Source organism: Cetorhinus maximus, chromosome 17 (assembly GCF_964194155.1).
Source record: "Cetorhinus maximus chromosome 17, sCetMax3.hap1.1, whole genome shotgun sequence".
Lineage (NCBI taxonomy): Eukaryota > Metazoa > Chordata > Chondrichthyes > Lamniformes > Cetorhinidae > Cetorhinus > Cetorhinus maximus.
In genome coordinates, this window is record NC_135895.1 from 102,112,752 (window position 1) to 102,129,898 (window position 17,147).

The following is a 17,147-nucleotide window of genomic DNA, read 5'->3' on the forward strand; positions in this document are numbered from 1 at the left end:
TCAAGGCCATTATAAAATAAAGCGTACAATTTTAAAGATGAGTGCAGGGCAGAGAGACATGGGTGTATATGTGCATAAATCATTGAAGCTGGCAGAGCAGGTTGAGAGAGAGGTTCATTTAGCATGTATGTCCAACACGTCGATGTGATGCTCTAGTGTGTGGGTGAATCGAGTCAATATGCTTTCCGCTTTTGTGTGCTAGTTTGCTTTTCATTTTCAGCCTACACCACTGGTTGCAGCAACGCGAAAAAGAGAGCCAAATGTGTCAGTCTCTCCCCATCAGTACAGAGCCTCTTCATCGGCAAGTCCTCAGCCATGCTTCCCTCATGGCGACACACAGAAACTGGGCCCCTCACGGATATGGGCCAAAGCTTCATAGGAACTTGGAGGAGGTTCAGTCCCCAGACATGCAGTGTGCAGGCCCACCATCATGCGGATGCATCCTGGCACTCATGAACCAACCTCCCAGCCATGACCAAGTAGCTCCACTGTCTTCCGGATACCTCGGGAGAGTGGAAGGCTAAGGCAGTAAACCCTGACAACAAAGTCTGGAGTGGAGCTCAAAGGCTGACTGATATCTAAATGTATCAGCTTTCTGGTAACTCTTGCAACCAAGTCAGTGCAAAATGTAGTGCTTTCCATTCCTTTGGATTCAACTGGGGAGGTCTAGAAGGGGCCCTGATGTTTGGGCAATCCTGGGTCTCCATAAATTTTGCTTAGACTTGCGGCCTGGAGAGGGCACTCCAGTTTGCTGCAGCACGTTAACATGTAACGAATATCTTGTTCATAGTTCATGTTAATATTTTAGAGGTAATTTTTAGTCCTGGGAAGATTGCAGTTGTGAAGGTATGGTAACCAAATTGTTGGGCTTTAGAAATTGCCAGAACACTTAAAGAAAATGGCAGTTCAGAAGGTTACCTAAGATAAAAGCAAAATACTGTGGATGCTGGAAATCTGAAATAAAAACAGAAAATGCTGGGAAAACTCAGCAGGTCTAACAGCATCTGTGGGGAGAAAGACAGAGTTAACGTTCCGAATCTGTATGACTCTTCTTCAGAGTCAGGGACAAGGGCAGCAGGTGCATTGGAACACTGTCACTAAGAAGTTCCCCTCCAACCCCCATACCGATTTTGATTTGGAAAAATATCGCCGTTCTGTCATTGTTGCAGTGTCAAAATCCTGCAATTTCCTTTCACCAGCATTGTGGGTGTACCGACACCAAATGGCCTGCAGTGGTCAAGAAAGTGACTCACCACCAACTTCTAAAGGGTGCTTAGGAATGGGCAATAAATGCTAGCCTAGCCATCAACGCCCACACCCTTGAAAAATAAAAATAAAATAAAAAAATTTTCAAAGTAAAATAGATAAACCCCAAATTGCAGTGTGGTTTCAGAAGTGAAGGATCTACAATTGACATGATCTTCTCTGTAGGGAGGTTGTTGGAGAAATGCGGTGAACAAGACCACTATATATTGCCTTTGTTTGTCTCATCAAGGCATTTGAATGTGTGAACAGAGGTGGTCTATTTAAGCTGCAGGAGAAAATTGGCCCACTGAAGCTGCTTAGTGTGATCTCCTCTTTCCATGACAACATGATGTGTAGGGTCAGCTATGACAGGACAACATGATGGGTAGGGTCAGCTATGACAGGACAACATGATGGGTAAGGTCAGCTATGACAGGACAACATGATGGGTAGGGTCAGCTATGACAGGACAACATGATAGGTAGGGTCAGCTATGACAGGACAACATGATGGGTAAGGTCAGCTATGACAGGACAACATTGGAACCCTTTGAGACCTGCAGTGGAGTCAAACAGGGTTGTGTCCTGGCATTGACACTCTTAGGTGTTCTTCTCTTTGCTGCTGTTATATCCCTTCAGGTCATTTACAGAGGGTGTCTACTTACAAACCAGAACTGACGGAAAGCTGTTTAGTATTGCCAGCCTGAGAGCCAAGGCAATGGTGTGCCAGGTGCTCATCAGAGAGGGCGCTACGCTGACAAAAGAGCACTAGTATTCCATACTGAGAAACACCTTAAGTGTTAAATGGACAGACTCTGTCATGCCTATCAAGAGTTTGGTTGAACCATCAGCATCAGGAAGACCAATGTCATGGTCCAGGATGTTGCCATACAGCCATCTATCAACCTGACACTGGCACCTGGGAGACGATCGCTGACGGCCGTAACCTCTGGAGGCTGACTGCTTGGTAGGGCATTGGAAGAGGCGAGGAGAAATGAAAAGCTCAGCTGGCCAGGAAAAGGCCCAGAAAAAACAGAGGACAGCGAATCATGCACCTTCTCAGCCCTCTGTCTTCGCTGCAGCAAATACCAGAATGGGACTCCTGAGCCACACCAGGCGATACTTAACACAGAGTTAACCACCATAGCACAAATCATCATTTTACGAGACTGAAAGGTACCACAAAAAAGCCTATAACATCCTGGGCCTTATTAATAGGGGTATAGAGTATAAAAGCAAGTAAATTATGTTAAACCTGTATAAAACATTGGTCTGGCCTCAACTGGAATATTACATCCGGTTCTGGGCACTAAAATTTAGGAAAGATATGAAGGCATTAGAGAGGGTGCAGAAAAGATTCACGAGAATAGTTCCAGCACTTCATCTTATGCACACATAATCAATACAGGTCTGTACAGAGTAGATGAGGAGAAATTTTTTCCCATTGGTGGAAAGTCCGAGAGTGCAGAAATTTAAGGTAATTGGCAAAAGAACCAATGGCAACATGAGGAAAACCTTTTTCATGCAGAGAGTGGTTAGGATCTGGAATGCACTGCCTGAGAGTTTAGTGGGGGCAGGGTCAATTAAGGCTTTCAAAAGGGCATTGGATCAATATCTTAAAAGGAAAGATTTACAGGGCTATGGGGAAAAGGCAGGGGGGTGGCATTAGTTGAATTGCTCCGTCAGAGAGCTGGATTGGACATGACGGACCAAATTGCCTCCTCCTCCTGTGCTGTAACTATTCTGTGGCCAGAACTTTTTCCTCGTCAGGTGGGCTCGGTGGGAGCGGGCAGGGGCGGTTGGGAAGCCGACCAATGACCGCAATCGGTTCCGCAACGCAATTTCACACCTTCGTGGATCGCGAGCGGCAGTGCTGAACGCTGCCTATGCGGGTGGGGTGAGGAGGGAGAGCCGGACCTAGCGCACAGTTCGCGCTTGTGCGCGAAAGAGCGCTTCAATCGCCCTCAGGCACGGAGCCTGATTTTAATTAGCTTGTTAATGGCCTTAATAGGCCTTTCAATTATTGGCGGGCGTGCAGCTGACTCCGGTGTACGCCCGCTGAACAAAATATCATGCGAGTACGTGATGATGTCGGGACACACGCCCGACATCATCGCGCGTCATTTTACATTCAGGCGCGCATCCACTCACCAAGTGTAAAATTCTGCCCTATGATTCTGTGATAATACATTGCGGAACCAACCAGGGAACAGGCCATTTTAGATCTGCCAATGTGTAATGAGGATTAATTAAGGATTTCATAGTAAAGGATCCTCAATGCAAGTGTGATCATAACATGATAGAATTTCCCCTTCAATTTGAGGGTGAAAAACTTGGGTCTGAAGTTTGTCTTAAATTTGAATAAAGGTGGTTTTGAAGCTATGAAGATAGAGTTTGCTAAAGTAGACTGGGAAATAGATTAAGAAGTAAGACTGGAGATAAACAATGGCAGACATTTGAAGAAATTCTTTATGATTCTCAACAAAAATATATTTCATTGAGAAAGAAAGACTATACCAGAAGAATGAACCATCCATGACTAACTAAGGAAGGTATCAAATTGAAAGAAAAGGCAGACAATGTTGTGAAGATTAGTGGTAGGCAAGGTGATTGGGAAAATATTAGAAACTGGAAATGACCAAGAATAACTAAAAAATATAACAGAGGGAGAAAATAGAAAGAAATATAAAAACAGACAATAAGAGCTTCTACGAGTATATAGAAAGGAAGAGAGTAGCTAAAGCACATGTTGGTCCATTAGAGCATGAGACTGGGGAATTAATAATGAATCAAATGGTTGAGATTTTGAACAAATATTTTGTACCTGTTGTCATGGAAGAAGACACTAAAAGCATCCCATAATAGTAGATAATCAATGTGCAAAAGGGAAGGAGGAACTTAAAACAATCACCAATACAGAAAAAGTATTAGACAAACTAATGGGACTAAATTCCCTGGACCTGATGGCCTGTATCCTAGAGTCTTTAAAGAAATTGTTGTATAGATAGCAGATGCATAATTAGTAATCTTCCTAGATTCTGGAAAGGCCCCAGTAGATTTGAAAACTCAAATATAACGCCCCTATTCAAGAATGAGGGGGGTGGAAAGTAGCAAACAAAGGTCAATCTGTAATTTAGAAAATACTGGAATCCATTATTAAAGTAGTAGCAGGACATTTAGAAAATTATAATACAATCAAGCAGAGTCAGCATCGTTTCATGAAAGGGAAATCGTATTTGACAAATTTATTAGAGTTCTTTGAGAATGTAACAAGCAGGTTGAATAAAGGGAAACCAGTGGATGTAGTCTTTTTGGGTTTCCAAAAGATATTCAGACAGGTACCAGATAAGAGGCTACTGCACAAGATAAGACTTCATGGAATTGGGAGTAATGGATTAGCATTGGTAGATAATTGGCTAATAGAAAACAGAGTCGAGATATATGGGTCATTTTCGGTTTGGCAAACTAACTGTGCAACATGGAAGAGTGCTGGGGCCTCAACTATTTACAATCGATATTAATGACTTGGATGAAGGGACTGAGTGCATTATAGATAAATTTGTTGACAATGCAAAGAAATATGGGCAAGCAAGTTGTGAGGAGGACACAGCGTCTGCAAAGAGATATGGATAGGTTAAAACTGATTGGGAAAAAAAATGCAGATGGAGGATAAGGTGGGAAAATGTGAGGTTATCCACTTCCGTAGGAAAAGTAAAAAAAGTAAAATATTATTTAAATGGAAAGAAACTTCAGAGTGTTATGGTTTAGAGGGATCTGGGTGTCCTCATACATGAAACACAAATAATTAGCATGCAAGTACAGCAAATGATTAGGAAGACAAATGGAATGTTGGCCTTTACTGCAAAGGGAATGGAGTCAGACAGGGTGGATGCCAAGAAGATTTCTCCCTTCTTGGGGGGATCTAGAACTTGAAAACATAGTTTCAGACTAAGGGGTCACGCATTTGAAGCAGAGATGAGGAGGAATTTCTTTTCTCAGAGGATCGTAAGTCTTGGAATTCTCTAACCAGAGAGCTGTGGAGGCTGAAGCATTGAGTATACTTGAGGTTGAGATAGAAAGATTCTTGAATTATAGATAGGGTGGTCAAGAGGTATGGGGAACATATAGGAAGTGGAATTGAGGCCAAGATCAGATCAGCCCTGATCTTATTGAATGGCAGAGCAAGCTTGAGTTGCTGTATGACCTACGTCTGCTCCTATTTCTCATGTTCTTATGTTTTTAAGTAGGATACATCAAAGTGATATTCATGATGTTGCCCACACAGATATAATACAATGCAAACATTAATAACATGATGTCAGCTACTAAAAAGGCAAATCAAAACATCTGCTTTCAATTTACCGAAGCACATCAAAGCAAGTGAAATGCTTTCAAAGGGATATTGTAAAATCACATTTACAGAACCTAATTATTTTAGGATCATGTTTCAGTGTTGTATCCCTACACATTATGTGGCTTCCTACCATTAAGAGTGTCTTACAAAACAGAGAAACAAAGTAAAGGCTGATGTTGCTTAGTACCAGTCCATGTATGTGCTATAACAAATGAAAGTTGAGTAGGTTGAAAAGGAAAATATATTCAAATTAAGAAGTCATTTCAATACTTTATTGTAATTTTAGTCAGTGTTTATACACTCTTAATATTCCACGAATCTTTTGGAATACTGTTATAAATTTAGAGTATTTCTAGATCAAGTGGAGAAGTAAAAACTGTCAGTGAAAATCCAGTCACCATGGAGTGCTGTCGCAAATAAAATACTCCATGTTGGCCCTGAGGATTCCGACACTTTAACGGGTTTGCATTACCTCAGTGTCCTAAGAAAGAATTTTCTATAGAAGAACAAAAACAAAAATACCTGGAAAAACTCAGCAGGGCTGACAGCATCTGCAGAGAGAGATACAGTTGACGTTTCAAGTCCGTATGACCCTTCATCAGAACAGAGTTTCTGCTCTATCCAGCATCCGCAGTATTTTGCTTTTATCTTAATGTTCTATAGAAGTTTAGCTTCTAAAAAAACCACAAGAGAATTGCCTGTTTGTATAGGTTTCACAGCACTGACAACTGAGGGTATTATTGAACTGATTTTTCCATAATTACATAATTACAGCAGCACATTTTTGATAGCTTTATACTCAATCCCATGGTAGGAAAGTGTTCAACATTTCCTCTTGCTTTTCCAATACTTGTCGATTGCCATTGGCACAATTGGGCCATCTGTTGAAAAATTGGGAGCATCTTACCTAAGAGAAGTTATTTGGAAATGTTGACAACTTCAATTGGATGTTGATGCAAAGGCAATAAATTGTAATGACTATTGTGAAGATGGCTTGGCTACTGTCAGAAAATGATGAGGCATTTAAAAATGGCACGGCACACTAAACCTTGGAGCATTTCCATCTCTTTGTAGACAGAGCCTTGTGATATAAAACCAGAATTGTATGAGTGTGTGAATTTCTAGAGCACTCTACCTCTCTTTGACTTTGGTTGGCAGTCATGACCCAGCAGTCCTGCAACTTTTTGAGGACAGAGACTTTACATTCCAGCATCTGACAGAATACAAGCTCAAAAGATGTTCTTTAACCAACAAATTAAATTAATTGAGTGAAACAAAATTGCACTAATGTAGACTCAGCTTGATTCTGCTTGAACAACAAATAATATTTGTATTGAGAAAACGTATACTCCATAACAAATAAGTCTTTTCAATATAGCACTTCAACTTTAAACATAACTCGTGTCCCAATTTCAGTCCTCCTCTGGCAAAGGAAACATATTTTGTGGGGACTAGAAACAAATAATTTTGCTATCCTCGTTGCAGCAGTGTGGAGAAGGAGCAGGGGAGTGGGGTTAATTGGATAGCTCTTCCAAAGAGTTGGCGCAGGCAAGGTGAGTCAAATGTCATCCTCCTTTGCTGTAAGATTCTATGCTTCCTACAAGCCACTACTGTGATGGTTAAATCGCAGACTACGCATCCATTGCTAGGACAGCTGGAATTAAAATTAACAGCCAGCACCATGTTGGAAGCAGATGCAATGGAAGGTGGGAAAGGTGATGATGAAATATTTTCTGTTCTCACAATGTTAGCATTAAATTGCTACTTGTTCAGCTCATTTTGCAATTCAAGTGCTTTTTCCAACCAAGAAGCAGTTTAGTGCAAGTGTGATTGTGGAGGAAAATTGGCAGTTGACTGCAGTTTTGAATTGATCAAAGTTCAAAAAAGTTTTTAATGAGGCACAATCGATTCCAGGAAATAATACTTAAACTCACTCAAACCAGTGAGACAGGGGAAAAAACTAAGAACAGGAGTTTTTCATCTTCACTCATGCTCCAAAGCCAAATTGACATAAAATTCAATACTTATATAATGCCGTGGTTGTTAAATATGACAGAAAAAAAGGACCTGTTTACTATTTCAGAAATTTCAAAAAAGAGCCAGCTGGTACTGCAGCATTTAATGCTTACAACACTTCAAGTAGCAAATTGGAGTGGCCTTCCTTTAGGCACCTTTCCTCAGATCACAACAAATGAAGAGGTGATGCTAAAGCCTGTCAGCATAGACATTAAATGGGCATCACACTAGATAAATGGGATAGATTCTAAATGGCTCAATAATCCAATCAGTCATGTTGCCTTGAGGGGGTTGGAATCGGTGATAAGGATGCAGAGTTTATGGCAAGGTCCAAAGATGATGGTTTCTGTCTTTAGAATGTTTAACCGGAGGAAATTACATCTCAACCAGGACTAGATTTTAAATAAGCTTCTCCTACCTTTTGAAAGATGGACTGAAAAATTATCTAGTGAGATTCTAGTGTGAATTCTAAACTAATTGATTCATTCAAGGTACATGAATGAATAGGATATAACTGTCACAATGAGATTTGATAATTTCTTATCATTCCTTGTGGGGTAGTAAAAATAAATTATGCAATTTAACATGTGTTTAACTTGCCTCCCAAGTCAGCAAGCACTAAACTGACTGGCACACATCTTTAGAAAGCAAGACCTCGAAATCCAACTCTAACTATTCCAGACTCAATCTGTCGATTGCCTATTAGAGAGGGAGAAGAGAGAGAGAGCCAGAGAGATGCTTGATCTCTGGCCTCTCCTTTCGCTCGTTTTGTAAAGGATTGGTCAGCTGAGCAGCAAATCAAATCTACCATCTTGAATGAGAAATTTACTTCCTTGGTATGGGAGTCATAGCAACCCTATTTAGCCATGCCTTCTGCAGGTATCTCAGTAATAAACCAACCTAACAAATGAGGAGTAAGTGTCTCTTGGAGGTGTTGAACAATTTCCTGGACTCAAACACATCTGGTATGGGAGAAACGCAACCTGAAGTGGCTGGTAATCCACCTAATTTGCCGTAAACAATATTCCAGGTAGATGGTGTCTCTCCCTGGAGTTAATATTTTGTGAACTGAGTTTATCTTCACAGGAACATTGAAATATAAATTAAACCAAAGTCTCTTCTAATTGAGAAGGATATGTAGAAGATTTCATGGTTATAGTTGTGTTAGGTATATCTTTTATGAAGTCTTTTAATACAAATGGATGTGCCAAGATTTTGACTTGCAAGTTGCAGCTTGAATTTGTTCCCTGCCACAGCGTGCAATGCATTATAAGCATTTGAAGAGCTGTGAGACAGATAGTCTGAAGGCTTTGCATAAAACATCAGGCAATCTCTAACAGAGTGTGACATTATCTAAATGGAATTGCGGTACAGGTCAACCATGATCTAATTGAATGGTGAAACAGGCTTGAGGGACTGTGTGGCCTTGTCATATTCCTATGTGTGAGGATCACATTATGCATGCTTACTGTGCTTATCTACTTAAGATACTAGGTGTGGTTTTGCCTTACAAGGTACTTCCAGGTTTCCAAATGTTGTCATCTAGGTGGTTGAGGCTGCATTTACCCAATGCACTACTTACGCCTAGGAATTATGTAATAATTTCCTATGGACCAAACTGAACAACCCTCCTTTCTCCCACTTCTGAGCAGCAGCTACACAGCTTCCAAAATGCCCCAGATTTCATAAAGGTCCCAGCAGACTGGAAAACTGCAAATGAAGCAGTTAAAAGGAATTAAGAAACAAGGAAGATAGAAAGCAAGAAGCTATAGACAAGTTAGCCTAATGCCTGACAATGCTCCATTATTAAGGAAGTTTAGACAACTAGAAGGTCATAATACAATCAGGCAGATTCAACATGGTTTTATGAAAGGGAAATAATATTTTACAAATTTATTAAAGTTCTTTGAGAATGTACGGAGCAGGGTAGATAGAGAGGAAGCAGTAGGTATAGTGTATTTAGATTTTCAAAAGGCATTCAGTCAGGTGCCACATAAAGGTTACTACACAAGTTAAGTGCTGATGGTGTTGGGGGTATATTAGCATAAATAAATGATTAGCTAACCAACAGGAAATGGAGAGTCATGATAAATAGGTCATTTTCAGTTTGACAAACTGTAACCAGTGGAATGTCTCGGGAATCAGTGCAGTGGCCTCAAATATATTATGACTTAGATGAAGAGACAATGCATTGTAGCTAAGATTAGCTGACAATACATAGGTAGGTCGGAAATCAAGTTGTGAGGAGGACACAAAAAGTCTATATAGAGATGGGTTAAGTGCGTGGACAAAAATTTCGCAGATATAGTACGATGTGGGGAAATGTGAGGTTATCCACTTTGTTGGGAAGAATAGGAAAGCAGAATATTATTTAAGTAGAGAAACACTGTAGAATGCTGTAGTACAGAGGGACCTGGGTGTCCTCGTACATGAAAGTCAAAATGTTAGCATGCAGGTACACCAAGTAATTAGGGAGTAAATGGAATGTTAGCCTTTATTGCTAGTGGTTGGAGTATAAGAGTAGGAAAATCCTGCTACAATTATACAAGGCATTAGTGAGAGCAGGCCTAGAGAACTGCGTACAGTTTTGATTGCCTTACTTAAGAAGGAATATATTTGTATTGGAGGCGGTTCAAGAAGGTTCACTAGGTTTATTCCAGGGATGAAGGAGTTGTCTTATGAGGAAAGGTTGAAACATATAAGTTTCTGAAGGGGCTTGCTGAGAGTATGTTTCCCCTCATAGGGAAATCTAGAATTAGGGGGCACAGTTTCAAAATAAGGATCTCCCATTTAAGACTGAGGTGAGTAAGGATTTCTTCTCTCTGAGGATCATTAATCTTTGCTCACTGAGGCGGAGAATTCCACTGGAGGCTGGATCATTGAATATATTCAAGGCTGACTTAGACAGAATTTTTTGATCTACAAGGGAGTCAAGAATTATGGAGTATCAATGTATACATAATCACACTGGATGGCAGTCGCCTTGTTAAAGACAATTGCTAGTTAAACAGGTGATGGGCATTGATTATCCCATCTAAATAGAATAAAAAGGTACAGCTGGAACACTTTGTATGGAAGCTACTTGGAAGTCAGTAGCACTGAGGAGTTGTCTTGAAAAGAAACCAGCTTGAACCAAAAGACCAGCCTGGATTAATTCTTCCACCACAACCTCTTATTGTGAGTATCATGGGGTACTGGCAGGAGAGTGGAGTTAAAGCCACAATCAGACTAGCAATGACCTTACAAAATTATGGAGCAGGCTTAAGGGAACAAATGGCAAATTCCGATCCTATTTCATATCTATCAGTGAATCATACTGTTCTGTCAGGATGATTTTATCACAACACAAGCTATTTTGACTGTTGACTGTTCTGAATTTTTACAGCTCAGAAACCATCCTTCACATTAAATTGTAATTCTTTAATTATTTTTGTTATTATAAATCTCACCACAAACCTGTTAGCACTACTTATGTAATTAATTCTATTGTTAATTAAAACATTCCAAGAATCTGAAATTTAGTTGCTTTTTTTTGTTCATCCATAGGGTACAAGTTGAATTTTATGTGAATGAAAATACATTCAAAGAACGTCTCAAGCTGTTTTTCATCAAAAACCAAAGGTCAAGTAAGTACCTTTCATGATTACTATCATTTTGACGACTAATCTTGAAGAAGTCATCCCTTTTAAACAGATTTTGGCTCAAGACAGGAGAAAAAGAAACTTTGAGAGTTGCGGTAACCCATCTTTCTCTGGAATATTCTTCAGCTGCTATGAGGATTGACTTTAACTTTTTCAGGCCTTGTCCGTCTCCAAGATCTTGCTGCTTAATTCTACAGGTGGTAAAGCAACGTATGAGGAGGACACAAATAGCTTCATTTTTGTCTCAGGCTTGGGGAAACGTGAGTCGGGCCATTTCACAACTTCCTCCATAAGTCATGGATGGGCAGAGTTCAGGTTTCCTGGGTCCTGAGTCAGCATTGAAGGCGTGTGGATGCCAAGACAAGCTGGCTAGAAGGCCTGCTTCAGTTCACTAGGACATCAGCTTGCTTTCCAATAAAGTTCTTATGCCCCCTCACCCTTTACCTTTCACTCCCCTAACCCCCCATCAATTCCCATGCCCCCTCAAACCCCATTTCTCCCAAAGGCACTCCCCTAGTATCCACTATATACAGTTCTCAGGAGCCATGTAAGAGCAATGGGGATCTTTTGACATAGACGTTAAAAAGTGCACCTCTAACAATCTAATATAGCTGTCAGTAAAAAACGTAGCCATTCGTATTTTTTTTAAAATCCTGGACACAATGACAAAAAAAACCTAAATCCTATAAAGGTCAATGTATTGTTAAAACAAACAAACTTCCATTCAATAACCACATCAAAGACAGATAATCCTTTAAAACCTCTTAAAGCTGTCAGTAAAACTGTGAACACAGCTTCTTGCTGAGAATTTACATTCTGAAGTTTTGAAACTCAGCGAAGCATTCATAACAACCTTAACTGTCAAAACAAACCATTACAGCCTGCTGAAACTGCAAGATCAGATGGCTATTTGTTTTCTAAGCTACACAAGATTTCCTGTCAATCAAAGCAGTGCAGGAACAGGGGTCCTTTTTTACGAAGGGAAAGCTGCAGATCCATTTTCTTCAAATTTAAAGGTCTGAGGACTTAAAATCATTCCATTGGACGCAGTTTGCTCCATTGGGAGCAGTTCAGAGAAGGTTCACAAGGTTGATTCCTAGGATAAAAGAGTTGTCTTATGAAAAAAGTCAAGCAGTTTGGGCTTATACTGATTGAAGTTTAGATGAATGAGAGGTGATCTTATTGAAACATGTAAAATTTTGAGGAGGCTTAACAGAATAGATGCTGAGAAGATGTATCCCCTTGTGGGGGAATCAAGAACTAGGAGGAATAGTTTCAGACTAAGAGATTGCCCATTTATGATGGAAATTAAGTTTCAGAGGTTTGTGAATCTTGTAATTCTCTACCCCAGAGACCGATGGAAGCACAGTCATTGAATATATTCAAGGCTGAGATAGACAGATTTTTGAACTATAGGGGAGTTGAGGTTATGGGGAACAATTGGGAAAGTGGTTTTAAGGCCAAGACCATATCAGTTGTGACTTTATTGAATGGTGGAGCAGGCTGGAGTGGCTGAATGGTTCCTTTATGTTCTTATGTTCATTTGCATTCCATTTGATTGAAATCTACTTACAGCCTATTAAAACTAAATAACTGCCTTATTTTTAAATTACTTTGCCCATTCAAAGTCCAGATCCCCATCATTTGTTCTCCCTTCATTCTATTTATTTTAATCAATTCTAATAGGCAATTTCTCTGTCTTTGACGTTAATGTTAAGCTATCTTTTCATTCAGATCGGTTGTGCATTTACAATATCTTTTTAAATTCTCTATTAAAACTTATTGAACTGTTTCATCATTCAGATAATTATGACTTCCAGGTAAGTAATAATACCACTATACTGCAGGGACCATTATCAAGTAGAATGTATGTGTTAACCAGAAAACATGAATTAACATCTTAAACTTCATTAATTGATAAAGGAACGCAGTATGTAATTACAAACAAGCCTGCACAGGGCTCCAGTCACCAGCTGGCTGAATTTTCATATTAGAAGACCCTTATTGGATAGGTCTGCTTTCTTTTAACACTAATCACATTCAGATAGAGTAGCCTTACAACAGTTTCATTTTTTTTGACCCTTTGGGATTTGATCACTAGCTTAATTCCTAAAGAATGTTGTTGCTTTTGCAAACAATGCACATCTTAAATCATTATGGGGAACAGCATTAAAATGACAATAATTGGCTAGTTTTGCTTGTTGTTTTTGGAATGTTGAAGTTATATTTTTTTAGCCCTTTCCTGATATATCTTGCGTTGGGTGGAGAGTTGGGGGTGGGGTGGGCACGGGTGGGGTGTGGAATGTGCCTTTAGGATTTCAGGTTAATTATTTTTGAAGTACTAATTTCATAATTTCATCAATGTTTAAACTAAGGCGTTAGAAACAAACTGTAAATTCCTCACTATGTTGCATTGCATTACAATTTGGGCTTTAAGTATTTTTCATGTTTAATTCTTTATTATTTTTCACCCAAAAGAGCAGGCAGGCAGAGAACCTCTGCTCAGGCTTCTGAACAATGTCACTCAACATGGGCTCGTGGGAGGAAAATGAGATAGTTCATGCTTGCTCATTGATTTTCATTTTAAACATGTCTGGCTTCTCTCAAAGGGAAATCTACAATGTTTCTACGTGCCCCATTACTAAATTACACAAGTTACTTCATCAGTAAATGTTAATGTTTAGCTTTGAAGCTCTTCGTACAAGTTCACAGGCACTAAAAACCTGCATATGACATTAAGGGCAATGGCTTTCAAGTAACCTAACTAGTGTATTGAAAGAAAATTAAGTTAAATTAAATTAAAAGTTTTAATCTTTGGGAAGATAATAAAAAGGTATTTTTGTTGTTAAATGTTTACTTGGAGAGAAAGAAAGTTGTACTCATCTCTCATTTTGACCCACATTTGAATATTACTGGTCTATGATTAAAATATTAAAACAGAGCAGGTTATTTATTTTCCGTTAACTAAGATTATCGTTATATTTAGGATGTATTATTTTTATGTAAAATATCCAAGAAAAGCAGTGTCTGTGTAAGGTTATTGCGTATTTTTTTAAAATTCATTTACAGGATGTGGGCATCACTGGCTAGGCCAGCATTTATTTCCCATCCCTAATTGCCCTTGAAAAGGTGGTGGTGAGCTGCCTTCTTGAACTGCTGCAATCCCTGTGGTGTAGGCACACTCGCAGTGCTGTTAGGGAGGGAATTCCAGGATTTTGACCTAGCGACAGTGAAGGAACGGTGATATAGTTCCAAGTCAGGATGGTGAGTGGTTTGGAGGGGAACTTCCAGGTGATGGTTTTCCCATGTGTCTGCTGCCTTTGCCCTTCTAGATGGTAGCGGTCATGGGGCTTTTTTATTCATTCATGGGATGTGGGCTTCGCTGGCTGGGCCAGCATTTATTGCCGATCCCTAGTTGCCCTTGAGAAGGTGGTGGTGAACTGCCTTCTTGAGCAGCTGCAGTCCAAAAGTTTAGAAGGTGCTGCCCAAGGAGCCTTGGTGAGTTATGTTTACTGTATATGTTTAATTTCCTTTTAGCACATAGCTTAATCAACTTTTTATGGTCAGAATATTGAATTGTGAGTTTAGTTTTTGTCCCTGAATTGAAACAAAAATAATTACTAACTAAAATGAGAGATTTGTGTTTGAATCATTTCAGGCCTAAGAATACGTCTGTTCAACTTTTCTCTCAAGCTCCTGAGCTGCTGCCTGTACATTATTCGTGTCTTACTTGATGATCCCAGAGAAAGAAATGGATGGCAAGTACAAAAAGAATTTTATTCCAAGTCAGCTCAGTATTTATTACAACACAGTTTTAAAAACTACACTAAGTAGAACATCGTAATTATGGACAGTTGTTGCCCAATAAACCAAAACCCAACTTGTGTTTGGAATACTTCCCTAGGGAATAATACTTTCACACAGATTTTATAACATGTACTAAAGCATAGGCAACTCATGCTTGATACATATGAGACTTATCATGTCATGTGTGCTCTGCCAAAGGCGCAGGTCCTTGACTCATTGTTTGCTGATGCTTCATCCTGAGCCATTTTCATCAGCTGAGATTTGCCATTGCCATCCACACAGGACGAGGAGGCAAGTCTGAAGTCTACCTCAGGTGGAATAGGAATTGAACCTGTGGTGTTGGGTTCTGAACCACGTGCTAGCCATTTAGCTGACTAAGCTAACCAACCCCTAAATACGAGATTATAAGGGCTAATTGTACAAGGTCAGACTTTTGGCATGGAGTTTTGTGGGCTGGTAGTGTATATCAGGGAATCATAGACACACTTCAGATCATTTTTTGTCCATGGTTAGAAAATCTTGAACGCCCCATCAGGAGAGAGCCTAGGAGGAACACCATTTGTACAATTGACCACGGGAACAGCAATGTTACTACCTACATTGATTCAACAATATCTTGTCCCCATTAGTCTATAATCATTTTGTAATGTGTTTGACAGCTTGTTTTGCCATTTTATTTACTTTTGATTCCTGGATATTTGTTCTTATTGATTTTCATTCTCTAGCATTCACTGAATAAGAATTGATATCACTTGGTAGTACAGAACTTGAATATTGCTGATGGGAGACATGTTACTGAAGCTTTTCATCTTGCACTCATCAGGACAAAAGCAAGAAACTCAAATTTCAAACGATCACAACAATTTATACTAAGGAGAAAATGGGTGCTGATTGGTTGGCAGGTCAACTCTGACTGGCTGAGGCGTTGCCATGGAGAAAGCAATGAGGAACTATAAGCTGCCCAAGCTCTTGGATAATTTTTTAAAAAAAGGCACAAAGCTTGAAGATATTCATTTTGTTTGCAGTGAACAGGCCCCTGCATATGAAGGCATATTACTTCTAGAAAATGTAAATAAGCCACATTACTAGCTCAATTGATTATCATAGATTGGTTGTTAGTGTAGCTCTTAGCACACTTGAGAATGTTCAACAAGTGCTGCTCAATTGTGGAATCACATCTAACAGTAGACAATTTGTTTTAGGTTTTGAATTCAAAATCCCAATGTGTATATTGACTGGTGAAGGTAGGTTTGCAGTAAACATTAGTGAAGGGCCCATTAACGGATCTGTCAACTAGTATGTCGAGGAAAGGGAGCGTGTTAGACTGCTCCATCTCAAAAGTAAACTTGAACACATTAAGGTGTGTAAGGAAATCCTTACATGCAGCTGTAGATTCAAAGATCGTCCATGTATTGAAAATATGCACGGGGTAGGAGGTTAGGGCTCATCCTATCAAGAACGCTTTTCTCATGGAAACTGATGAAAACGTTAGCAAGTGCTAGACTTACTGGGGATCCCATGGCTACACCATTTATTTGGGTATACATGGTGTCATTAAACTGGAACTCAACTGTGTGAGTTGCTAAGTTCATAAATTCAATGAATAAAGATTCAGAAAATGGTGGGAAGTCTATATTGTCGTGATATAGTGACATGGTACAAATGTCGATGTGCGAACAAGCACTTAGACAACGCATTGCTATCAATAGGTAGATTGCATATAGTCTTCTTGAAGGAATCCTTCACCGTGTACATGGAAAACTATCTAAGAAGTGGCTGTAGTAATTCACTCAAACATTTGACCAATACATGCTGCGCGGAACTGGTCATTGATAAATATAGGGAGTAAAGGGCATACGTCCCAACAATTGGCTGATTGATTCAAACAGCACATTCTTTCAGTTCTTTGTGAGAGGCAGAGTACAGACCATATTCAATCGGCCCATGCTTGTAAAACCCAAAACAAAGTGTCTACTATCAGATGTGATTCCATGATTGGGCAACACTTGTTGAACAACCCTGAGTTCGCTAATAGCTACACTAATAACCAATTTATGATGATCAGTTGAACGTGTAACATTCACA

The 17,147-nt window shown here is 39.6% G+C and overlaps 1 protein-coding gene across 1 annotated transcript in view; it reads left to right on the top strand.

The window, feature by feature from the left end:
* The window catches only part of LOC144692649 (potassium channel subfamily T member 2), a 794,243-nt gene that overhangs the window by 272,727 nt on the left and 504,369 nt on the right, over positions 1-17,147 (top strand). Inside the window, exons 2-3 of the mRNA XM_078561726.1 lie at positions 11,161-11,240; positions 14,914-15,013. Coding sequence (XP_078417852.1) covers positions 11,161-11,240; positions 14,914-15,013 — 180 coding nt within the window. The remainder of the gene's footprint in view (positions 1-11,160; positions 11,241-14,913; positions 15,014-17,147) is intronic.